At 40.7% G+C, this 23,546-nt stretch overlaps 1 gene segment (V, D, J or C); it reads left to right on the top strand.

The window, feature by feature from the left end:
• Positions 1-9,956: 9,956 nt before the first annotated feature.
• On the top strand, positions 9,957-10,372 carry LOC138844799 (T-cell receptor alpha chain V region RL-5-like). The segment is given in 2 exon segments: positions 9,957-10,008; positions 10,134-10,372. Coding segments are annotated over 2 exon segments (291 nt in total).
• The last annotated feature ends 13,174 nt before the right edge of the window (positions 10,373-23,546 follow it).

The following is a 23,546-nucleotide window of genomic DNA, read 5'->3' as shown; positions in this document are numbered from 1 at the left end:
TGCTTCATGCTTCTGCATGTGGAAATCCAGTTTTTCCAGCACCATTTGTTGAATAGACTCTCCTAGCTCCAGGAATTGGTTTTAGATCCTTGATCAAATGTAAGTTGGCTGTAGATGTTTGGGTTGATTTCTGGTGTTTCTATTCTGTTCCATTGGCCTATCCATATCTGTTTCTGTAAGAGTACCATGCTGTTTTGATTACAACTGCCCTGTAGTAAGTCTTGAAGTATGGTATTGTGATGCCTCTGGCTTTGTTTTTGTGGAACAAGATTGCTTTAGCTATTCGAGGTCTCTTGTGCCTCCATATGAAATTCAGCATCATTTTTCCAGATCTGAGAAAATGTCTTTGGTATTTTGATTGGTATCACATTGAATCTATACATTGCTTTTGGGAGAATGGACATTTTGATGATATTGATTCTTCCAATCCATGAGCATGGAAGATTTTTCCATTTTTTGATATCCTCTTCCATTTCTTTCTTTAAGGTTTTGTAATTCTCATTGTAGAGATCGTTGACATCCTTGGTTAAGTTTATTCCAAAGCATCTGATTGTTTTTTTAGAATTGTGAATGGGATTGATCTTAGAAGTTCTTCCTTAGCCATGGCTATGCCTGTTTGATGTTGTCGGGTCTCAGGTTTAGATTTTTAGTCCATGTTGAGTTGATTTTTGTGCATGATTTTACATCCTGCTACTTTGCCAAACTCTTCTATGAGTTCCAATAATCTCATAGTAGAGTTCTTTGGATCCCCTAAATAAAGAATCATATCGTCTGCAAAGAGGGATAGTTTGACTTCTTCCTTCCCATTTTGTATCCATTTAATTTCTTTTTCTTGCCTAATGGCTATGGCTAAAACTTCCAGTACTATATCGAATAGCAGTGGTGAGAGTGGGCATCCCTGTCTGGCACCAGATCTCAGTGGAAATGCTTCCAACTTTTCCCCATTTAATAGAATGCTGGTCGTGAGTTTTTCATAAATTGCTTTGATTATATTGAGGAATGTTCCTTCTATACCTAATTTGCTTAGGGGTTTCATCATGAAAGGGTGTTTCATTGTATCAAATGCTTTCTCTGCATCAATTGAGATAATCTTATGGTTTTTCTTCTGCAGTTTGTTATGTGGTGTATCACGTTGATTGATTTGCAAACATTGAACCATCCCTGCATACCAGGGATAAATCCCACTTGGTCTGGGTGGATGATCTTTCTGATGTGTTGTTGCATTCTATTGGCCAGAATTTTATTGAGGATTTTTGCATCTATGTTCATCAGGGAAATTGGTCTGTAATTCTCTTTCAATGCTGCATCTGTTTCATGTTTAGGAATAAAGGTGATGCTGGCTTCATAGAAAGAATTTGGGAGGATTCCCTCTCTTTCAATTGTTCTGAATAGTTTGAGAAGAATTGGAGTTAGTTCTTCTTTAAATGTCTGGTAGAATTCAGCAGTGAATCCATCCGGTCCTGGGCTTTTCTTGGTTGGGAGGGACTTTATTACTGATTCAATTTCTGTCTCAGTTAGGGGTCTGTTTAGGTTTTCTATATTTTCATGGTTCAATTTTGGTAGGCTCTATGTGTCCAGGAATCTATCCATTTCTGATAGATTTCCCTGTTTGCTGGCATACAAGTCTTTGTAGTAATTTCTGATGTAGGTGCTTATTGCTATAAAATTTTTCTTTACACTGCTTTTGCCTGATCCCATAAGTTTTGATATGTTGTGTTGTTTATCTTCATTTACTTCCAGGAAGTTTTTGATTTCTCTTTGGATTTCTTCTATTCAGGGGCACAAAGTTCAGTCCCCAAGTGTTTGCATATGCTCTAGAGATTCCTGAGTTGCTAATTGCCAGCTTCATTCCATGGTGATCTGAGAAGGTGCATGAGATGATTTTGATTCTTTTGAATTTGCTGATATTTGCTTTATGTCCTAGTATGTGTAAATCCTAGACTAGGTTCCATGTACTGCTGATAAGAATGTGTATTCTTTAAGTGTAGGATGAAAAGTTTTGTAGATATCTGTTAAATCCATCTAGTCTCTAGTGTTCATTAAATCTGCTGTTTCCTTGTTGATCTTCTGTCTTGTTGATCTGTTTGTTGCTGAAAGTGGAGTATTGAAGTCCCCCAATACTATTGTATTGGAGTCTAAGTCTCCCTTTAAGTTCCTTAACATATCTGTTCAATAACCCAGTGCCTTGTAACCAGGTGCATAAACATTTATAATAGTTACATCTTCCTGTTGAATTGATCCCTTAATCATTATACAGCAACCCTCTTTTTCTCTCTTAACAGTTTTTGTGTTAGAGTTTATTTTGTCTGATATTAAGACGGCTACGCCAGCTCTTTTTTGGTTTCTGTGGGCATGGAATATCTTTTTCCAACCTTTCACTTTTAGTCTGCATGCATCTTTGTTGGAAAGATTTTTTTTTTTAAATTTTTGGACAGTCAGAGTGGACAGTGAGAGAGAGAGAGACAGAGAGAAAGGTCTTCCTTTGCTGTTGGTTCACCCTCCAATGGCCGCCGCAGCCGGCGTGCTGCGACCAGTGCACCGTGCTGATCCAATGGCAGGAGCCAGGTACTTATCCTGGTCTCTTCTTGTAAGCAGCAAATAGATGGGTTTTGTTCCTTAATCCATTCAGCCAGTCTGTGTCTTTTAATTGGAGAGTTGATGCCATTTATATTCAGTGTGACTATTGATAAGTAGTGACTTTGCCCTGCAATTTTCCCAAAGATATTTGTAATATATGCTTTGAACTTCCAGTGATCTTTTACTGGGAGATTTTCTTCCTTTACCTTCTTTCGTATATATGGCCGTGTTTCTGTGTTTCTGTGTGTAACATATCTTTAATCATCTTTTTCAGGGCTGGATGTGGTGACAAATTCTTTCAATTTCAGTTTGTTGTGAAAGGTCTTTATTTCACCTTCATTCACAAGTGAGAGCTTGGCAGGATATAATATTCTGGGCTGGCAGTTTTTTTCTCTTAGTACTTGGACTATATCTCGCCATTCTCTCCTAACCTGTACGGTTTCTGATGAGAAGTCAGCTGTGAGTCTAATTACTCTGAGAGTAATCTGATGTTTCTCTCTTGCACATTTTAGAGTCTTTTCTTTATGATTCACTGTGGTGAGTTTGATTACAATATGTCATGGTGACACACTCTTTTGGTCCTGTTTATTGAGGGTTCTGTGTGCTTTCTGTGCTTGGATAACTGTTTCTTTCTCCAAATCTGGGAAGTTTTCTGCTAGTATCTCACTAAAAAGGCCTTCTAACCTTTCTCTCTCTCCATGCCTTCAGGAACTCCTAGAACCCGAATGTTGTGTTTCTTAATAGTATCCTGTAGATTCCCAACAATATTTTTTAGATTTCTAATTTCCTCTTCTTGTCTTTGGTTTGACTGTATACTTTCCTGTTCTCTGTCTTCTAAGTCTGATATTCTTTCTTCTGCCTCACTGATTCTGTTTTTAAGGCTCTCAACTGTATTTTTTATTTTTTCTACTGAATTCTTCATTTCATTTTGATTTCTCTTTAATATCTCAATTTCATGTTCTACTAAATTCCTCATTTCATTTTGATTTCTTATTAATTCATTTTATGAGAGAGATTTTCTATCCTGTCCTTTATGGGTTTCTGTAGTTCATACATTGTTTTTGATTCCTTCCAAATGTTCTTGTCATATATTTTTTTGAATTCCATATCTTGCATTTCTTCTATCTCATCATCTTAAAATCTTTTATTGGAGTGTCATGTTCCTTTAGGAGCGTCAAGTTGTCTTCCTTGTTCTTGTTTCCTCAGTCTTTGCAATTGTTGTTTGGCTTGTGGAGATATTCTTTGGTTTCTTCTTTTTTTTCCACTGTGGTGGCTTTTCTCATTATACTATTACTCTAGATTAAGTGGACTCTCTGCTTTTGGTGAATCTCTAGAGGCTTGTGGTGGGTGTGGCCAGAGAGCTCTATTCAGTTCTTCAGGGTTAAGGGTGTGCCAATTCTCTCTCTCTCTCTCTTTTATTCAGAAGGGTAGTAATTCTGTTCAGGTGAGCTCTTCTCCTCGATTGCAATCAGTGCCTGAGCGCTAGCCCCAGTGGATATAATATTCATCTGTTCTGTCCCAAGGAGCACACAAAGGATCTGTGCAGTTTTCAGTGTAAGTTCAGATTCCACTGCAATGTCTCTCATTGGGTAGCCAAGGCCACTCGAGATTGTGAGTCTCCCACCGAGACTACTCACCTCTCAGCCATACTGTGAGTTCTCCCACACACCCTCAATTTTTTTTCACAGTCCTGGTTCATAAGCTCCACACATTCACTACGTCCTTTTAATACTCCCCTCCAGAGTCAAGGGTTTCTGTTTGGCTGAGGGCGGGTGCAGCTGCGAGCTGGCACAGTTGTTACATATGTCCAAAATGGCACCTGCTCTATTGTCTTGCATGCCTTTGTAAGGTGTGTGGAGTGAGAGAATCGTCTGTACCATCCCTTTTATTTTTTTTTCTCTCCTGTAGTTAATCTGGTGTACTTTACCACATGGCTTCAAGCCTTGTTCCCTCTAGGCTCTTCCTGCTGCTTTTCCACCAGTGTCTCAGGCTGCTGTGGTTTTGCCTCACCTCTCTTTCCAGCGCTGGTGCAGAGGAGACTCTCGGCAGCAGGGCTCCTGAGCCATGGGTGCCCATGCCCTCCAGGTCGCTCCACATGTCCATCTAACTCCGGAACAGTTCCCTGTGCAGTTTTTTCCCAAACTCAACCCTGAGACTTCACTATCTCCACTTTTATTAAAGTATCTTTTCCTGGACTATCACTGAGCTCCCTCCCTATTCCACCATCTTGGAACCCCCCTCCCCTCATTCTTTATACAGAATATTACACATAACCATGACTATAAAAGCCACTATGTGCTATGTGACACTGGGACTTGTGACTTCTATCTGTCCAACTGTTTTTTTTAATATTTTATTTATTATTTTGAGAGGTAAAGTTACAGAGAGAGACAGAGACAGAGACAGAGAAGTCTTCTCTCTTCTGGTTCACTCCCCAAAGAGATACAACATGGGGAGCTGAGCTGATATGAAGTCTGGCATCAGGAGATTCTTCTGGGTCTCCCACATGGGAGCAGAGGCCCAGGCACTTGTGTGTCTTCTACTGCTTTCCCAGCCCATAAGCTGAGAGCTGGATTGGAAGAGGGTGCGAACTTGTGCTGGTATAATGTGCTGGCACCACTGGTAGCGTCTTAACCCACTAAGCCACAGTGCTGATCTTCTTGGAATTGTACATGTGAAATACATGAAATCTGTTCTTTTTGTATTAATAAAACATTTTTTAAAATAATGATGATGATGATGACAATGATGATGATAGGGATAAACATTTACCTGCTTTCTTTATAGTTACTCGTCTTGTAACTAGATGATCATACTGACTGGCTACTTATATACTGTAAGTCAGCGGCATCACAAGGATGGATTTACACCCTTATTACTCTCTGTGTGGGATTTGATGAGTGCATCCCTTTGGAATTGATTTTAAAGATAGGAACTTACAGCTATTCATGCCAGGCATATGTTGTAAGCTGAGGACACCTTTATTATTATTATGTAGCCAACACTGTCATTTCTATCAATTTAACTCATCTACATATTATCTCCTTTATTAACTCACTTTTCGATTATTATAAAGAAGGAGAGATCCCTCATGCCATAGAGTGTTCAGTTCCTAATGACAGAATCTGTGGGTTTTGGCTGACTCCACCTGGGGCTAGTGTTGGTGTCTCCTCGTTCCAGGCGACGTAGAGTCACTGCCCCAGTGGTGATATGATCACCATGCTGCTTATGTTTGAGGCTTGGGAGCAGTGCACAGAAAATATTTGTGGGAGAAAGAGGGAAGAAATTTAGACAATGAAACAAAGAGAATTTGAGGGCTGTATATGCCTTAGGGGTCTCCCAGTCCAAATGCCTTACTTTACTTTTTATGACTTATTTACTTATTTTTAAAGTTTTTATTCAATGAATGCATTTTTTATAGATTTTAGGAATATAGTGGTTCTTTGCCCCATACCCACCTTCCCACCCCAACTCTCATCCTACCTCCCTCTCCCTCTCCCATCTCCTTCTTCATAATGGTTCATTTGTAGTTTGATTTTATATACAGAGGACCAACTCCATGTTAAGCATAGATTTCAACAGGTAGCACTCATGCACACACACAAAATATAGAGTAGAGTTTGGGAACAAAATTTGCAGTCGATTCTCATAGTACAATTCATTAGAGGCGGATGTCCTACATGTGGAGTAAGTGCACAGAGACTTCCTTTGTTCCTTTAACAATTAACACTCTTATTTATGACGTCAATGATGACACAAGGCTCTTGCCATGGGCTTCCAAGGCTATGGAAGCCTTTTGTGACCATAGACTCTATCGGTATTTGGACACGCAAATGCCTTACTCTAATCACAATCAGTACAACAGAGAAATTTGGGATCAGGAAATGATGGACTCTGGTCACTGGCACCTGGGACATGTCAATCAGAGGAGTATAGGGGAGGCCCAATGCAGAGACTGGTAACTGTGGATGGGCTTCTGAAGTTCATAATCTCCCTGAGACTGAGCCTGCTGTGCTGTGTTAATAGTGTGTGGGTATCAGTCAGGAGTTTCATCGCATTTTTCAAAGAGTCAGTGCACTGTGAAAGATGCTGATAATCTGAGTTTGGGTAAGAGTCATGTGAAGAAAGGCACTGAGAGGATGGCGGGGCATTGATCAACAACCCAGGGAGTAATGGGGATGGAGCCAAGACATGACTGGGTGTAGCAGAATTTACAATAAATAACTTCCCAGGGAGGAGCTAGTGTTTTTGTGTTGGTAACAAATGGGGGCGGGGAGGTAATCACCAGCTGGCAGTATACATTCAAATGGATGGGCCCAAGTCCAGCACTTCTTCTATTCTAAAGGATTATTTAATTTATTTGTAAAGGCAGAGTTATAGAGAGGCAGAGGCAGAGGCAGAGAGAGAGAGAAAGATAGAGAGGTCTTCCATCCACTGGTTTACCCCCCAAATGGCTGCAATGGCCGGAGCTGCGCCAAACTGAAACCAGGAGCCAGGAGTTTTTCTGGGTCTCCCACACGGGTTCAGGGTCCCAAGAACCTAGGCCAACTTCTACTGCTTTCAAAGGAATATCAGGGAGCTGGATTGGAAATGGAGCAGCCGGGACTCAAACTGGGGCTTATATGGGACGCTGGCACTGCAGACCAGGAATTTAACTCACTGTGCCACAATGTCAGCACTTTTGTGTAAAATCCTGACTCAGTCACTAATCAGCTGTATAGTCTTAGATGAGTGGTTTCAGTTTTCTTAGGGTGAGTTTCCTCTTCTGAAATCTATTGATAGAAAGCTCTCATAGGATTTTCTTAGGATTAAACAAAATTACAAAAATAAACACAATGCCACTCCTGTTGTGACAAGTACTCCAATGTACTAGGAATTCAACAGTCACTTGGTTGTTGATCAGGTTTATTTATTTTCTCCAGGGAGTCCATACTCAAATTTTCTGCTGTGAGCACTAAAGTTGCTTGGACCATCTTCATATTTGATTAATCGTACTGAAAATCAGTTCAAAATCTATTTGAAGTACATTTGTATAAATACAAAATTTGCATTTCACGAACCTGATGTTGTTCATGGACACAAGACAGCACTGTTATATACAATAAAGACACATTAGTGAATAAACCAGAGAAAAGTTCCTGCCCTCATGGCTGATACAAAGAGAAAAATGCGACAAATGTTATAGCATATTAGTAAGTGCTATGGGAAAGTAGAGAAGGAAAATAGATTTGGCACTCGTGGAGGCAGAGTCGCCTTATTGGTGTCATCTAACTGGGCACCTAAAAGGAAACCTGGTGAAGTGAAATGGACACCATGAGAAACAATGTCTTGTTCAGCTCTTGTGCTGACTGTCGAGGGACAACTTACTACTTTATTGCTTTTAGTATTTTTTTTTTGTTTTACTTAATACCATTCGTTGAACTCTTTAATTAACACACAATTATTCTTAGGTGCTTAAATTTAACTGAAAAGTATGCCCGTTAGATATAAGAGTGGAAATAAGAGAGGGAGGAAATGTACAGTTTGGCACATGCTCACTCGGACTTACCCTTAATGGGAGAGTTAAAAACATGCCGGGGGATTCCAATTCAATCCCATCAAGGTGGCATGTACCAATGCCATCTCACTAATCAAAGTGATAAGTTTCAGTTCATAATTGATCATAATGATAGGATTAAGAGTCAAAGGGATCACATAAAGAAGACTAGTGTCTGCTAATACTAGATAGAATTAAAAAGGAGAGAACAATCCAACATGGGAAGTGGCTTTTCTTTGTTGGGAGGGCCTTTATTACTGTTTCAATTTCTTTCTGAGTTATGGGTCTATTTAGGTTTTCCATGTCTTCATAGTTCAATTTAGGTAGATTGCACGTGTCCAGGAATCTATCCATTTTTGATAGATTTCCTTGTTTGCTGGCATACAACTCTTTGTAGTAATTTATGATAATTCTTTTTTATTTCTGTGGTGTCTGTTGTTACATTTCCTTTTTCATTTCTTTTTTTTTTAATTTATTTTTTGACAGGCAGAGTGGACAGTGAGAGAGAGAGACAGAGAGAAAGGTCTTCCTTTGCCGTTGGTTCACCCTCCAATGGCTGCCGCGGCCAGCGCGCTGCGGCCAGCGCACGGCACTGATCCGATGGCAGGAGCCAGGAGCCAGGTGCTTTTCCTGGTCTCCCATGGGGTGCGGGGCCCAAGCACCTGGGCCATCCTCCACTGCACTCCCTGGCCACAGCAGAGAGCTGGCCTGGAAGAGGGGCAACCGGGACAGAATCCGGCGCCCCGACCGGGACTAGAACCCGGTGTGCCGGCGCCGCTAGGCGGAGGATTAGCCTAGTGAGCCGCGGCGCCGGCCTTTTTCATTTCTGATTTTATTGATTTCAGTCTTTTCTTTTTTTAGTTAGTTGGGTCAATGGTGTGTCAATTTTATTCTTTTTTTTTTTTTTTTTTTTAAAAACCAGCTCTTTGTTTGGCTGATTTTTTGTAATTTTTTTTGGATTCAATCCTGTTGATTTCTTTTCGGATTTTAATTATTTCTCTTCTCCTACTAGATTTTGGTCTTGTTTGCTGCAGTTTTTCTAGATCCTTGAGATGTGTTGAAAGCTCATTTATTTGGTGCCTTTCCAATTTCTTGATGTAGGCACCTATTGCTATAAACTTTCCTCTAAACACTGCTTTTGCCGTATCCCAGTTACTCTCCCATAATGAAATTCAATTGGATGATTCATATGATTTCAGGATGTTGTGATGCAATTTAAGGTGGAAGAAATTATGTGATGGAAATTGATAGATAATTAGTATTTTAGTACGACGTACAGATGACAGCTTTCAGAAATGATTACTGAGAGCTTTCCTTTTTTCATCCCTAAAAGAAGTTTCACATTATTGTATGTTTCTGAAATGTTAAAATATAGTTTAATATCAGGCTATGATTCTTATGTTTTCCAATCCTGAGAGATCATGTGGAAGTTCATGGGTACACCGTGTTATGGAGTGTATTTGGTGCTTCAGAGACATCAACGATTTATGGTTTATTTGAGGTAAAACCTTCAAAATCCTCTTTTACTTAAAATACACTGGAGAAATGAAGTCAGATTGAGAGCCACGATGCATCTGCCGATTCTTGGGCTAGCCACAAGAGGGCACATTTTTCTTAAGATGAGGGTTATTTTCCATATGGCTTAAGTGATTTGACAGGTGCATATTTGGTTCATTGTTCACATGTTTAAACTGCTGCAGGGCAGGGAGGCTGTCTTTTCAAGGAGCAAGGATTTTCCAGAGGTACCTACCAAGAATCCAGGTTCTGGAACTGGAACATCAACCCTTAGATTCGGGGTGCATCCAAGAATGCAGGACTTTGTCGTTCTCCCAGCTTACCAGCCATGCTCTCTGCGTCTTTCTCAGTGACTGTGGTGGTCCTGCTGCTAACTGTGCGTAAGTGATGTTTGGTTTTTAAATGATTTTCTGTTCCAAGGTCTGGGTGAAGATCTGTAGCCCCGCTTCTTCCTGGGACAGTCCTGTTGATATATTCCTAAATAACAACACTTTAATCATTTTAGAAAGGACGAATGGAGCCTCAGTGACCCAGACAGAGGGACTGGTTATCCTCTCCGAGGGCTCATCTCTGACCCTGAACTGCAACTACCAAGCTGACTCCTATTCGGAATTCCTTTTCTGGTACGTCCAGTATCTCCATGAAGGTCCTCAGCTCCTGTTGAAAAGTGCAACAGAAAACCAGAGAATGGAGCATGAAGGTTTTCACGCCACTCTTGTCAAGAAGAACAGCTCTGGCTCCTGATGTTGGACCTGCCCAACTCCTGCTGTCATGGCCATTTCGGGAGTGAACAGCAGATGGAACATATTTCTGTCTTTCCCTCTCTCCATCTGTAACTCAACCTCTCAAAAGAAAAATAAATATTAAAGAAAGTACCATCAAGTAAAGCTTCAAGAACACAATTGCATCATTTTTCAATTTAGTACTTAGGCTGATGTAAGAGAACTGGCTAATGAAGCTTAAAACACATGTCTGAGGGGCAGTGAGCAGCTTAGGCTGCCTGCCTGGGATGCCCACATCCCAGTCCTCTGATCGAGTCCCTGCTGTTCTGTTTCCAGTCGAGCTTCCTGCTAATGCTCATAGGAGGCAGCAGAAGGTGCCCCAAGTCCTTTGGCCCCTCTACATGGCAGGAGACCTGGGTGGAGTTCCTGGCTCCTGTCTTCAGCCTAGCCTAGCTCTGTCTGTTGTAGGCATTGGTGGAGTGAACCACCTGATGGAGGATCTCTTTGACTTTCCCTGTGTCTTTGCAAGTCTGCCTTTCAAAGCACTCATAAATAAATCTTATATAAATGAAAGAAGGACAAATCTGAAAATAACTAAAATCCTATGCATCATTGGATGCCCAGATTCATCCTTTCAACAAATATGTGAGTACCTATCATGGGTCAGGAGTTGTTTAAATTATGAAACCTTCTGTATAATGTTCCTCCTTGTTTATTAAAAAATACTGCTTCACAATATTTATACATTGGAGTATCACAATGAAACTCACCAAATGTTCCTGTTCCCTGAAGTTGGAAGATGACTTGTGCTAATGGCTTGCGTTGGTGACTCACAACTATATTGAAATCTTAATCTGTGTCAGGTCAGAACTAGAATTACAGAGTTACATAGCATGAAATTTTCAACTGTACCAGGTACTGACAATCTGAGTTTTAAGCTGTTATTTCAGCCATTGTGCTCCTTAGGGTAGATTTTGTCAATTCTGTTTCCTCGCATCCTCCACAGACTTGGCGTTTCCAAAGTTAAAAATGTTGATCTACATGGTAAAGTTTCCACAAGTTGAATTTCCTCCTTATGGAGTTCCCTGCTTTTTTGGGTATTTCACCACTCTCTATGTGATTCCTAAGCGTATGTTATTGCGTCCTTTTTTTGACATGTAGAATTACGGGAGTGGGGGGGGGTGGAGAATGGTCTTCCTTCTGTTGGTTCAGTCCCCAAATGGCCTCCATGGCCGGCACTGCGCTGATCTGTTACCAGGAGCCAGGCACTTCCTTCTGGTTTCCCATGCAGGTGCAGGGCCCAAGCACTTGGGCCATCCTCCACTGCCCTCCTAGGCCACAGCAGAGAGCTGGACTGGAAGAGCAGCAGCCAGGACTGGAACCGGTGCCCACATGCAATGCCGGCGCCGCAGGCGGAGGATTAACCAAGTAAGCAATGGTGCTGGCCCCTGTTATTTGGTCTTGATGAAACTGGTGTAATCTACCTTAGAATTGTCTTCTTTTTTTTTGACAGGCAGAGTGGACAGTGAGAGAGAGAGAGAGAGAGAGAGAGAGAAATGTCTTCCTTTGCCGTTGGTTCACCCTCCAATGGCCGCCAAGCCGGCGCACCACGCTAATCCAAAGGTAGGGGCCAGGTGCTTCTCCTGGTCTTCCATGGGGTGCAGGGCCCAAGCACTTGGGCCATACTCACTGTACTCCCTGGCCACAGCAGAGAGCTGGCCTGGGAGAGGGGCAACCAAGACATAATCTGGCGCCCCGACTGGGACTAGAACCTGGTGTGCCAGCGCCGCAAGGCCGAGGATTAGCCTGTTGAGCCGTGGCACCGGCCCAGAATTGTCGTCTATATACGACTTCTTTTTGTTATCTATGTATATTTTTCAGCACATATTTTTATTAATATAAAGGGAACAGATTTCATGTATTTCATAAGTACAATTCTACACACAAACTATATTCCCATCCTAAATTCACCTACTTCCTTCCCATCTTTTTTGTCTTTTAAAATTTTTGCAAAAACTATAATTTCAATGCACTCTATAATCACAGGCCTAATACACCTCTAACTACTAAAATCAAGAATTAAAAACTAGAAGAGCACAGTAGTTCAACAAGGGCTAAAATCAACAATCAAATCGCCAGATGTTCATTTCATTCCTATACTTTTTTTTTGGATTCCATATGAAACACTGCATATAGGGGAGGAGCCACAATGGCAGAATGGGAGAAAGCTTAATGATAGAAGACAGATTAATAAAAGTGAAGATAGTGTAGTCTCAGGGAAGAATAAGAGAAAAAACAGCAGAGGAAATTCTTCCTTAATTACAGGGACATTGTAGACCTATGTGGAGGGTACAGGTGTCCACAGCTCGGGACCCAGCTGCCGAAAGGCTCCGCACCAGCACTGGAAAGAGAGGTGAGATGAAATCGCAGTAGCCTAAGGCACTTGTGGAAAAGCAGCAGGAAAAGCCTAGAGGGAACGAAGCTTGAAGCACCATGGGGGAACGTACACCAGCCTAACTAGAGGAGAGAAAAAATAAAATGGACAGTATGGACACAATTATCCTTCTCCAATCACCTTACAAAAGCCTATGAGCTGATAGAGTGGGCTCCATTTTGGACATAAGTAACAGCTGCGCCAGCTTGGGGCTGTTCCCAGAAACCAGCCAAGCAGAAAAGCCTGACTCTGGTGGGGGGAAATAACAGGAGACTAAGAGCTAGTGAATGTGTGGAGCTTATGACCTGGGACTGTGAAAAAATAAACAACTACTGAGGGTGTGTGGGAGAACTCACACACAGGGTGTGTGGCTGAGACTTCAGTAGTCTTGGTGGGAGAAACCACAAGCCTGAATGGCCCTGGAAATCCAGTGAGAGACACTGCACGGGAATCTGGCTCAAGTGGCCCAGACTACCTGGTGAGAGACATTGCAGGGGAATCTGAGCTTATACTGAGGACTGAACAGATCCTTTGTGTACTCCTTGGGACAGAACAGAGGAATATTATACCCACTGCGGCTAGTGCTCAGGTACTGATTGCCATCAAGGAGAAGAGATCAGCTGAGCAGAATTACTTCCCTTTTGATTAAAAGAGAGAGAGAGAGAGAGAGAGAGAGAGAGAAAATTTAGCATGTCAAACCTGGGTGTGTCACTTTAGGCACACCCTTAACCCTGAAGAACTGAGCAGAGCTCCCTGGCCACACCCACCACAAGCCTCTAGAGAGTCACTTTAAGTGACAGTCCAATTACAAATGCCTAACAACAAATGCAACAACTGAAGAAACAAGAACAAGGAAGACAACATGACGCTCCCAAAAGAACATGACAAATCAATACAAGAGTATGAAAATGAAAAATAGAAGAAATGTGAGAAATGGAACACAAAAAATTTATGATAAGAATATTCAGAAGTTATCAAAAATAAATCCATGAACTACTGAAATCTATGCAATATGAAAGAAAATCTCTCTCAAGAAAATGAAATCTTAAGGAGGAATCAAAATGAAATGAGGAATTTAGTAGAACATGAAATTGAGATAAGGAAGAGAAATCAAAATGAAATGAAGAATTCAATAGAACAAATGAAAACACAGTTGTGAGCCTTAAAAGCAGAATCAGTGAGGCAGAAAAGAAGAGGAAATTAGAAATCTAAAAAATATTGTTGGGAATCTACAGGATAGTATTAAAAAGCACAACATTTGGGTTCTAGGAGTTCCCGAAGGCAAGGAGGGAGAGAGAGAGAGAGAGAGAGAGAGAGAGAGAGAGAGAGAGAAACAATTAGAAGGCCTTTTTAGTGAGATACTAGCAGAAAAATTCCTGGTTTGGAGAGAGTCATCCAAGTACAGGAAGCACACAGAACTACCAATAAACATGACCAGAAGAGATCTTTGCCATGGTACATTGTAATTAAACTCACCACAGTGAAACATAAAGATTCTAAAATGTGCAAGAGAGAAACATCAGATTACACTCAGAGGATCTCCAATTAGACTCACAGCTGACTTCTAATAAGAAACCCTACAGGCTAGTAGGGAATGACGAGACATAGCCCAAGTACTAAGAGGAAAAAGCTGCCATCCCAGAATATTATATCCTACAAAGCTCTCACTTGTGAATGAAGGTGAAATGAAGACCTTTCATAGCAAACAGAAATTGAAAGAATCTGTCACCATTTGTCCAGCCTTGCAAATGATGCTTAAAGACGTGTTGCACAAAGAAACACAGTCATCAACATGAAAGAAGGTAAAGGAAGAAAATCTATCAGTAAAAGATCATAGGAAGTTCAAAATATATGTTAGAAATATCTTTGGAAAAATGACCAGGCAAAGTCACTACTTATCAATAGTCACATTGAACATAAATGGCCTCAACTGTCCAGTTAAAAGACACAGACTGGCTGAATGGATTAAAAAAACAAAACCCATCTATTTGCTGCTTACAAGAAACACATCTTTCCAACAAAGATGCATGCAGACTGAAAGTGAAATGTTGGAAAAAATATTCTGTGCCGACAGAAACCGTCTTAATATCAGACAAAATAAACTTTAACACAAAAACCGTTAAGAGAGAAAAAGAGGGGCACTATATAATGATTAAGGGATCAATCCAGCAGGAAGATGTAACTATTATAAAAGTATATGCACCTAATTACAGGGCACCGGTTTATTTAAAAGATATATTAAGAACTTAAAGGGAGACTTAGATTCCAATACAATAGTGTTGTGGGACTTCAATACTCCACTTTCAGCAATGGACAAATCAACCAGACAGAAAATCAACAAGGAAATAGCAGATTTAATAGCCACTATAGACCAAATGGATGTAACAGATATCTACAGAACTTTTCATCCTACTCTTGAAGAATACACATTCTTTTTAGCAGTGCATGGAGCTTACTCTAGGATTGACCACATACTAGGCCATTAAGCAAGTCTCAGCAAATTCAAAAGGATCAAAATCATACCATGCATCTTCTCAGACCACCATGGAATGAAGCTGACAGTTAGCAACTCAAGAATCCCTAGAGCTTATACAAACACATGGAGACTGTATAATATGCTTCTGAGTAACAGTGGATCATAGAAGAAATCAAAAGAAAAATCAAGGGGCCAGCACAGTGACGCAATGGGTAAACACCCTAACATCAAGTGCCAGCATCCAATGTGGGCGACAGTTATGGTCCTGGCTGCTCCTCTTCTGATCCAGCTCTCTGCTGTGGCCTGAATTGTGGAAGAAGATGGTTCAAGTCCGTGGGCCCCTGCACTCATGAGAGAGACCCAGAAGAAGCTCCTGGTTCCTGGCTTCAGATTGGTGCATCTGGCCATTGAGGCCATCTGGGGAGTGAACCAGTGGATGGAAGACCTCTCTATCTGTCTCTACCTCTCTCTGTAACTCTGTCTTTTAAATAAATAAAATAAATCTAAAAAAAGAGAAATAAAAAACATTCTGGAAGCAAATGAAGATAACAACACAACATATCAAAACTTATGGGATACACCAAAAGCAGTGTTAAGAGGAAAGTTTATAGCAATTGGTGCCTACCTCAAGAAATTAGAAAGGAACCAAATAAATGAACTATCAATACATCTTAAGTCTTTAGAAAAATTGCAGCAAACCAGATGAAAAACTAGTAGGAGAAAAGAAATAATTAAAATTAGAGAAGAAATCAACTGAATTGAATCTGAAAATACGCTACAAAAGATCAGCAAAACGAAGAGCTGTTTTTTTGAAAAAATAAACAAAATTGACACACCATTGGCCCAACTAACTAAAAAAAAGAGAGAAAAGACCCAAATCAATAAAATCAGAGATGAAGAAGGGAATGTAACAATAGACACTACAGAAATAAAAAGAGTCATCAGAAATTACTATGAAGAGTTGTATGCCAGCAAACAGGGAAATCTATCAGAAATGGATAGATTCCTGGACACATAGAGCCTACCAAAATTGAACCATGAAAATATAGAAAACCTAAACAGACCCCTAACTGAGACAGAAATTGAATCAGTAATAAAGTCCCTCCCAACCAAGAAAAGCCCAGGACCGGATGGATTCACTGCTGAATTCTACCAGACATTTAAAGAAGAACTAACTCCAATTCTTCTCAAACTATTCAGAACAATTGAAAGAGAGGGAATCCTCCCAAATTCTTTCTATGAAGCCAGCATCACCTTTATTCCTAAACATGAAACAGATGCAGCATTGAAAGAGAATTACAGACCAATTTCCCTGATGAACATAGATGCAAAAATCCTCAATAAAATTCTGGCCAATAGAATGCAACAACACATCAGAAAGATCATCCACCCAGACCAAGTGGGATTTATCCCTGGTATGCAGGGATGGTTCAATGTTTGCAAATCAATCAACGTGATACACCACATAACAAACTGCAGAAGAAAAACCATAAGATTATCTCAATTGATGCAGAGAAAGCATTTGATACAATGAAACACCCTTTCATGATGAAACCCCTAAGCAAATTAGGTATAGAAGGAACATTCCTCAATATAATCAAAGCAATTTATGAAAAACTCATGACCAGCATTCTATTAAATGGGGATTAGTTGGAAGATTTTCACTGAGATATGGTGCCAGACAGGGATGCCCACTCTCACCATTGCTATTCAATATAGTACTGGAGGTTTTAGCCAGAGCCATTAGGCAAGAAAAAGAAATGAAAGGGATACAAATTGGGAAGGAAGTCTTAAGCAATCCCTCTTTGCAGATGATATGATTCTTTATTTAGGGGATCCAAAGAACTCTACTAAGAGACTATTGGAACTCATAGAAGAGTTTGCCAAGTAGCAGGATATAAAATCAATGCAGAAAAATCAACAGCCTTTGTATACACAGGCAATGCTATGACTGAGAAAGAACTTCTAAGATCAATCCAATTCACAATTCTGAAAAACCAATCAGATACTTTGGAATAAACTTAACCAAGGATGTCAAAGATCTCTATGATTAGAATTAAAAAAATGTTAAAGAAAGAAATAGAAGAGGATACCAAAAAATGGAAAAATCTTCCATGCTCATGGATTGGAAGAATCAATATCATCAAAATGTCCATTCTCCCAAAAGCAATTTATACATTCAATGCAATACCAGCCAAGATACCAAAGACCTTCTTCTCAGATCTGGAAAAAATGATGCTGAAATTCATATGGAGACACAGGAGACCTCGAATAGCTAAAGCAATCTTGTACAACAAAAACAAAGCCAGATTTCAGGACATACTACAGGGCAGTTGTAATCAAAACAGCATGGTACTGGTACAGAAACAGATGGATAGACCAATGGAACAGAATAGAAACACCAGAAATCAATCCAAACATCAACATCCAGCTTGTATTTAATCAGGTATCTAAAACCAATTCCTGGAGGAAGGTTAGTCTATTCAACAAATGGTGCTGAGGAAACCAGGTTTCTACATGCAGAAGCATGAATCAAGATCCCTACTTATACCTTACACAAAAATCCACTCAACATGGATTAAGGATCTTAGCCTACAACCAGACACCATCAAATTATTAGAGAATATTGAATAAACCCTGCAAGATATAGGTGCAGGCATTCGGATCTGGCTAAAAACCCCAAGAGAGTATTTCAGGTATGGAAAGCCAAGACACTGTGACTAATGACCTAAATGAAAGATCTCTGTGAGTGAGATCCCAGCAGAAAGAATGGGCCTTCAAAGAAGGAGGCACCTTGCTCTGAAGGGAGGAGAGAACTTCCACTTTGGTTATGGCCTTGCATAAATAAGGCCCGAGTTTGTGAACTCAATTGGGTTCCATAGCCTTGGCAGCTCATGACAAGAGCCTCGGGTGATTACTGACATCATCAATAAGTGTGTCACTTGTTAAATTAACAACAGGTGTCCGTACACTTGCTCCCCACGTGGGATCTCTGTCCTTAATGTGTTGTACTATGCAAATTAATGGTAAAACTACTATTCAAACAGTACTTTCTACTTTGTGTATCTGTGTGGGTACAAACTGTTGAAATCTTAGTATATACTATGTTGATCTTCTGTATATAAAGATAATTGCAAATGAATCTTGATGAAGAATGGGATGGGAGAGCGAATGGGAGAAGGGATAGTTGTGGGTTGATGGGAGGTTTTGGGGGGAAAACTTCTATAATCCAAAAGTTGTACTTTCAAAATTTACATTTATTAAATAGAAGTAAAAATACAGAAAAATTAAATAAAATGTAGATGTGAGCATCCTAAAAAGAATGAGCAGATAAATCTAAGTCTAAAAAGAGAAATACTGCATATAAAGGAAAACATATTTGTCTTTTGTGGAACTGACTTATTTCACTAAACATAATGGTTTCCATTTGTGTCCATTTTGTTGCAAAAGGCAGGATTTCATTCTTTTTTTATGACTGAATAGTGTGCTGTTGTGCTTATATATATATAACACATTAACCTGTAGTCAACTGATGGGCATAAGGGTTAATTTCATATCTCTGGTATTGTGAATTGAACAATATATTGGGAAAGCAAATAATTCATTCATATGTTGATTTCATTTGTTTTGGCAATTTTCCAGGAATGGGATGGCTGAATCTATGGTATATGTAATTTGAGATTTCAGAGAAATATTCATGCAGTTTTCTAGCTGTATTAATTTACATTCTACAGTCAGTGTATTTTTCCACATCATTATCAGCATATATAATTTTTTGATTAGAGGAGTAATCAAAATATATAGTAATAATAAGCCAACCAAAAATAATAATAAGCAAGTGGAAATACTAACTACCTTGATTTTTTCAGGATTGTTGTGTACATGTGTTGTGTGGGGGGCTCCAATCAAAAAGGAAACAAAGTTGCTAAGCCTTCCCTTGACAAAGCCGCTAAGTCTTTGCTTGAGTTTGCTGCACTTCCGCATCCCAGTGACTCAGCATTTCCAACAATCTAAGATGGCCCCTGGGGGAGGTACCTAGCCTGACAGGAGACTTCCGTATTCATAGACAGTATGTGTCCTTGGCTGTGATAGGCCCGTGAGGGCGTGCCTGGCTCGTGTCCTGCCTTAGCTTTCAGCTGGTTGGCTCGGTTCCCTTGTGCCCTGGACAGCCCCCTTTCTGTGTCTATAAAAGCTCTTCCCCTCCCAATAAAGTCGAGAACCCAGCTGCGCATAGGCGTTGACTGATCTCCTGGCTCTGGTGTGGTTCCTTTGCCGCCGACACTCATCATCTCTCTCGAATCCTGAGCTCCCCAGGCTGGCCGTGAGGAGCTCTATCGGACCTGCTGCCTCGTGACGAGCAGCAGTGTTGAAATATCACATAGTAGCTAAAAACATGTACCGTGATTATACAGATCAGAAATTTAAAAATTAAAAAATCTTACTGCCTAAAAAGGGAAGAATTTTAATTATATGTCCAAAAAGATTTGTCTTCATAATACTTGACCCAGTGGTCCCAGCAGATTTAAGATGCTATTGTCAATCCTGGCACATGTGCTAGTTTTCTGTTGTTAGTAGACATGGGGAGCAAAGCTGAGAGCATCAGAGGCGAACCTGTGGTTTTGGGAGGTATGTGCCTCGAGGTGTAAGCTGTTCTGGGCCAGAGTCAGAAGGCAGTTCTAGTTTTACTCTTCGTGGGGTTTATCAAGCACACCAGTGACAGAAATTATATCATATCATGCCATCTAAAATGAAGTGGAAAAAAATCAAATGTTTTTTTGTTTTGTCAACACTGGTGTACTCCCAGTTACTCTTCCATAATGAAATTCAATTGGGTGATTTGGTTGATTTCAGCATACTAGGATGTGGTGATGCAATTTCAGGTGGAGAGAAGTATGTGATAGTAATTGATAGAGAAGTAGTATGGCAATACTCCATACAGATGACAGATTTTAGAAATAATTACTGAAAGTTTTCCTTTTTTCATCCCTAAAAGAAGTTTCACATTATTGTATACTGTGGAACATCAAAATACAGTATAACACCTGGCTATGATGCTGGTGGTTTCCAATCCTTAGAGATCATGTGGAAGATCATGGGTACACTGTGTTATAATGGAGTTTATTTGGTGCATCAGTCACATCAAAGGTTCATGGTTTCTTTGAGAGAAAACCTTCAAAATCCTCTTTTAACTTCAAATATACTGGAGGAGTGGAGTCAAATATGAGAGCCGTGATGCAAACTGCCGATGCTTGGACAAACCACAAGAGGGCGCGTCGTTCTTCAGATGAGGGTTATTTTCCACATGGCTTAAGTGATTTGAAGGTGCATGTGTGGTACACTCTTCATTGTTTCAATTGCTGCAGGGCAGGGAGGCTGTCTTTCCAAGGAGCAAGGATTCTCCAGGAGTTCCTACCCAGAATCCAGGTTCTGGAGCTGGAGTTTCACCCTGACATCCGGGGTATATCTAAGGCTGCCAGGACTTTGTCTTTCTCCCAGCTCACCAGCCATGCTCTCTGCATCTTGCTCAGTGACTGTGGTGGTCCTGCTGATAACTGTGCGTAAGTGATGTTTTTTAAATGATTTTTTAATCCAAGGTCTGGGTGAAGATTTCTACCCCAACTTCCTTCCTGGACTGTCCTGTTGATATATTCCTAAATAACAACACTTTAATCATTTTAGGAAGGACGAATGGAGGCTCAGTGACCCAGACAGAGGGACTGGTTATCCTCTCCGAGGGCTCATCTCTGACCCTGAACTGCAACTACCAAGCTGACTCCTATTCGGAATTCCTTTTCTGGTACGTCCAGTATCTCCATGAAGGTCCTCAGCTCCTGTTGAAAAGTGCAACAGAAAACCAGAGAATGGAGCATCATGGTTTCCATGCCACTCTTGTGAAGAAGGACAGCTCCTTCCACCTGCACAAATCCTCACTGCAGTTATCAGACTCAGCTGTGTACTACTGTGCTCTGAGAGACACAGTGAGAGGAACCACAGGGGGAGTTGAGCACAAACCCAGAGGCGTGCAGCTGGGGTCTGGTGTGGGAAGCCCAGGGAGCAGAGAGCTAAGTTTTCCTGCAAAGTCATGATGTGTCTGAGGACACTCGCATGGAAGGAAGAGATTCCAGCTTTGATATCTCAGGCTCAGGCGCCCTGGAGTGAGACTAGGAATGGGAAGAAGAAATCTAATGAACAGGCAAGTTCCAGTTCTGAGAGGATCCTGCTTTCAGTAAAGGTGCCTCTAGTGTTCCAGCAGGTTGAAGATGTTCTCTGGTGTCTGCTGAAGTTTTCAATGGCTCCTCTGCCAAGAGAAATGTGGATTAGGTCTCTCCTGAAATATCCTCATCTCTTGTTCTGGAAGATCTGCAAGGATCTCATCATTTTTGCTAAATATAAGATTTAAGTCATAGGCTCAATTTCCAGTTCAGTTTTCTGCTATGGCCTGGGAAAGCCTGCAAAAGAGCTTGAGCCTCCGCACCAGCGTGAGAGACCTGAAAGAACCTGGTGGATCCTGATGTCAGACTTGCCCAACTCCTGCTGTCGTGGCCATTTGGTTAGTGCACAGCAGATAGAAGATATTTCTGTATTTCCCTCTGTCTATCTGTAACTCAATCTCTCAAATGAAAAATAAATATTTTTTAAAGATTTATTTATTTATTTGGAAGTCAGAGTTACACAGAGAGAAGGAGAGGCGGAGAGGTAGAGAGAGAGAGAGAGAGAGAGAGAGAGAGAGAGAGAGAGAGAGAAAGTCTTCCATCTGCTGATTCACTCCCTAATGGGCCTCAACAATTGGAGCTGTGCCAGTCTGAAGCCAGGTGCCAGGATTTTCTTCCTGGTCTCCCACTTGGGTGAAGAGGCCAAGGACTTGGGCCATCTTCTGTTCATTGCCCATGCCATAGCAGAGAGCTGGATCAGAAGTGGAGCAACCGGGACTTGATCTGGTGCCCATATGGGATGCCGGTTGCAATCGGCGGCTTTACCTGCTATGGACAGTGCCAGCACAGAAAATATATCTTAAAAAAAGTATCATAAGGTAATGAATGTTCCAGGAACACAATTGCATCATTTTTCAATTTAGTACTTTGACAGTTCTAAGAGAACTGGCTAATGAAGCTTAAAACACATGTCTGAGGGGCAGTGAGCAGCTTAGGCTGCCTGCCTGGGATGCCCACATCCCAGTCCTCTGATCGAGTCCCTGCTGTTCTGTTTCCAGTCGAGCTTCCTGCTAATGCTCATAGGAGGCAGCAGAAGGTGCCCCAAGTCCTTGGGCCCCTCCACATGGTAGGAGACCTGGGTGGAGTTCCTGGCTCCTGTCTTCAGCCTAGCCTAGCTCTGTCTGTTGTAGGCATTGGTGGAATGAACCACCTGATGGAGGATCTCTTTGACTTTCCCTGTGTCTTTGCAAGTCTGCCTTTCAAAGCACTCATAAATAAATCTTATATAAAAAAAGGAAAGAAAAATCTGAAAATAACTAAAATCCTTTGCAACATTGGATGCCCAGATTCATCCTTTCAACAAATATGTGAGTACCTATCATGGGTCAGGAGTTGTTTAAATTATGAAACCTCTGTATAATGTGCCTCCTTGTTTATTAAAAAATGCTGCTTCACAACATTTATACATTGGAGTATTACAGTGAAACTCACCAAATGGTCCTGTTCCCTGAAGTTGGAAGATGACTTGTGCTAATGGCTTGTGAGGGTAACTCCCAATTATATTGAAATCTGAATCTGTGTCAGGTCAGAGTTCCTTTGCACGAAATTTTCAATTGTACCAGGTACTGACAATCTGAGTTTTAAGCTGTTATATCAGCCATTGTGCTCCTTAGGGTAGATTTTGTCAATTCTGTTTCCTCACATCCTCCACAGTCTTGGTGTTTCCAAAGTTAAAAATGTTGATCTACGTGGTAAAGTTTCCACAAGTTGAGTTTCCTCTTTGTGGAGTTCCCTGCTCTTTTGGGAAGTTCACCACTCTCTCTGTGATTCCTAGGTGTATGTTATTGTGTCTTGATAATAACTGGTGTAATCTGCCTTAAAATTGTCTTCTGTACATGACTTCCTTTTTGTTATTTATGGTTATTTTCAGCACATATTTTTATTAATATAAAGAGAACAGATTTCATGTATTTCATAGGTACAATTCTAAACAAAAACCATATTCCCCTTGTCCCTCTGTCCCTTCCTAAATTCAACTACTTCCTTCCCATCTTTTTTGTCTTTTAAATTATCTGCAAAAAATGTAATTTCAATCCACTCTATAATCACAGGCTTAATGTACCACTAATCATAA

Source organism: Oryctolagus cuniculus, chromosome 12, assembly GCF_964237555.1.
Source record: "Oryctolagus cuniculus chromosome 12, mOryCun1.1, whole genome shotgun sequence".
Taxonomy (NCBI): domain Eukaryota; kingdom Metazoa; phylum Chordata; class Mammalia; order Lagomorpha; family Leporidae; genus Oryctolagus; species Oryctolagus cuniculus.
Note: the sequence above shows the minus strand (reverse complement) of the source record. Positions and strands in the feature narration are given on the sequence as shown.